The 3,297-nt window shown below is 43.4% G+C and overlaps 1 protein-coding gene across 1 annotated transcript; it reads left to right on the top strand.

Moving 5' to 3' along the window:
• The first annotated feature begins 241 nt into the window (after positions 1–241).
• LOC123794426 (putative olfactory receptor 1F12P) lies at positions 242–1,183 on the top strand. Its single transcript, XM_045800607.2, has one exon. It carries the CDS (start codon positions 245–247, stop codon positions 1,181–1,183), a length of 939 nt encoding a protein of 312 aa, XP_045656563.2. The 5' UTR covers positions 242–244.
• Positions 1,184–3,297: the final 2,114 nt, after the last annotated feature.

Below are 3,297 nucleotides of genomic sequence, written 5' to 3'. Positions count from 1 at the left end.
TTGGAAGTCCTGGTGAGGGGCCGTTCCAGTAAGGGAGGATAAGTAAAAAGTCAACTGATGAAACGGAAGGACATACCCACAGTCAGGGAAGCTCAGGAGAGTACCAGAGAGGCAGGATGGCCTAGAGAAAATATTTAGTACATGAGATAAGACTATATGAATAGACAACAAAATAAAAGGGGAAAAATTTTTTTCTGTCAAAAATATTTCATCCTCTTGGTTTTCATGCAGATATATCCACACAATGGAAAAAGGAAACCAAACCAGTGTATCTGAATTTCTCCTCTTGGGCTTCTCAAGTTGGCCAGAGCGACAGGCTCTCCTCTTTGTACTTTTCCTATGTCTCTACTTAACAGGGCTGTTTGGAAACTTGCTCATCTTGCTGGCTATTGTCTCAGACCGCCGCCTCCACACACCCATGTATTTCTTCCTTGCCAATCTGTCTGTGGTAGACCTCTGCCTTCCTTCAGCTACCGTCCCCAAGATGCTGCTGAACATCCAAGCCCAGACTCAGACGATCTCCTATCCTGGCTGCCTGGCTCAGCTGTATTTCTGTATGATGTTTACCAACATGGACAATTTCCTTCTCACAGTGATGGCATATGACCGTTACATGGCCATCTGTCACCCTTTGCATTACTCCACCATTATGACTCAGTGCCTCTGCGCCTCTCTGGTGGCTGTGCCTTGGGTCCTTGCCACTTTGAATCCCCTCTTGCACACCCTTATGCTCACCCGTCTGCACTTCTGCTCTAACACCATCCACCATTTCTTCTGTGATATCAACTCTCTCTTCCCCCTCTCCTGTTCTGACACCAGTCTCAATCAGTCCATAGTTCTGGCCGCGGTGGCGCTGATCTTCGTGGTACCTTCAGGGTGTATCATGGCATCCTACAGTCTCATCATCTCTGCTGTGATGAAAATCCCTTCTGCCCAAGGAAAACTCAAGGCTTTCTCCACCTGTGGATCTCACCTTGCCTTGGTCATTCTTTTCTATGGCACAATCACAGGAATCTATATGAGCCCCTCATCCAACCATTCACCTGAAAAAGACTCAGCCGCATCAGCGGTCTTCATGGTCGTAGCCCCTGGGTTGAATCCCTTCATATACAGTCTAAGGAACAGTGAGCTGAAGGGGGCATTAAAGAAGGCTGTGGGCCAGACCAAAACCTTCTGCCAGTGATTTGGACTCACTGAAAGGCATTCAATAAGAGGCAAATCCTCATCAGTTCATCATTTTCTTTCTGGTCGTAGTTACAAAGTTGTTACCAAATACCTAACTAAACTGGGCAATGACCTAAATTTGCTACCTAATAACAGGCCTTATCTATTTGAGCTCCTGAAGGTATTATTGTTATGGGCAAACACGTATAGATGAAGTCCCTGAAAATTACAGTAAGGATATGAAATCAACATTTGAATGCATCGTTAAGAACTCCCAGATGGTTCAGGGCAACAGAAACATACCATGGGGAGTGAAGAATAGAGGACCCCCACAGGCCTGTCCCCCTGGAGCAGACAGGAATGATGTAACCACATCGTGGTGCATGAAAAACAGGAAAGAAAACTAGTATGTAACATTAGGTTCAAATCGTAACTGCAATGACAGGTTAAAGAGAAAAGACATTGGTGAGGGTGTAAGAGGTCAAGTAAAGCTTTGAGAAAAAAGCCGCACGTAATCTGGATCCCGGACATTGGTGATTTTTACATAGAAACAATGAGATATTCCAAATCCACAAGGAAGCCTTGTAGGTAAGGAGTACGGTGTGCGTGAGTAAACGTATCGAATAAATTAATCTGAATGGGTGAAAGGTGCAAATGAGGAATTGGTGGAAATGAGCAGATGGATTCATCTCACCCTAATGTTTTTTGTATTTAGTCATGTTTTATGATTATATTATCTTTCCTATAATCTGCCTTTATTCCCTTGTGTAAAAAAGCAGCACTTATATCTTCCTTGTATATATGTATATAAATCTTATGATGGTCTACAAAGAATTGCCTGGAAGACTATTAATCACCATTTTTAAAATTAAAAATCTGGGGCACCTGGGCGGCTCAGTCGGTTAAGCACCCGACTCTTGGTTTTGGCTCAGGTCATGATCTCAGGGTCGTGAGATCGAGCCCCACATCCGGCTCCACACTCAGTGCAGAGTCTGCTCGAGATTCTCTCTCTCCATCCCCCTCTGCCTCTCCCTCTGCTCGTGCTCTCTCTAAAATAAATTAAATTAAAAGTCTGTGCTATTATTTAGAGTTGCCTATATGAGAAGTGACTGCACCAGCAACTGATAACATTTGCCTTTGTGATCTTTGATTTGGAACTCATAGCCGATTTACAGATTGTTTTCTGGGTCCATTGTGCTGCCCAGAGCCATGAAAAGTGCCTGTCTCCATATGCCATATGTCCCATATTTCAAGTCATACTATCTAAAACATTTCTTCAAAGTTGGTTAAAAAAAATAAATAAATAAAATGCTCAATCATTTTCATATATGTAACAATTAACAGGCAGATATAAAGAGATTTTTTTTAAAAAACATCCTGCTATAAACAGGTTTGTTTTGTTTCTTTATGATGAGACCATCTACAAGTTACCCTTGTGTTTTTTACTTTTTTCTTATGAGACAGAAATCAGAAAACTTTGCTGGAACTCGTTAGGACCAATGTAAGCAACACTGGGTGGGACAGAGAAGCAATGGCAATAATGGACCAATCAAATCCCAATTGTCTTTTTTTTTTTTTAAAGATTTTATTTATTTATTCGACAGAGATAGAGACAGCCAGCGAGAGAGGGAACACAAGCAGGGGGAGTGGGAGAGGAAGAAGCAGGCTCATAGTGGAGGAGCCTAATGTGGGGCTCGAACCCAGAACGCTGGGATCACGCCCTGAGCCGAAGGCAGACGCTTAACGCCCGCGCCACCCAGGCGCCCCTACCAATTGTCTATTTCTTGAAAGATCTTTGTATGCATCAGCTTTCTTAGTCGCAAAGAAACAGAAATCGACGCTGCTTAATTAAGCAGAAATAGGATTAAATAAAAGACTGTTGGGTAATTCATAAAAATGCTAGAAGGTCTGGAGACCCAGTGTCACGAGCACGCTGTGAAGGCGCGCACAAGCTGTGTCTTTCCGCAAGGTCAGCTTTATTCAATCACAAAGCAAAGTTAAACCACAATTATAAAGCAGGTTCAGGATTCCACGCTCAATGACAACTCACCACGTCATTAAACCTGGCTCCTTCCACGGCACACGAAGCGGACAGAAGACGAGCCGCACAGCAAACGCGGTAACACAAGGTGC

Source organism: Ursus americanus, chromosome 32 (assembly GCF_024610735.1).
Source record: "Ursus americanus isolate L20-20 chromosome 32, mUrsAme1.1.p, whole genome shotgun sequence".
NCBI classification, from domain to species: domain Eukaryota; kingdom Metazoa; phylum Chordata; class Mammalia; order Carnivora; family Ursidae; genus Ursus; species Ursus americanus.
This window is presented reverse-complemented; position numbering and strand designations above follow the sequence as displayed.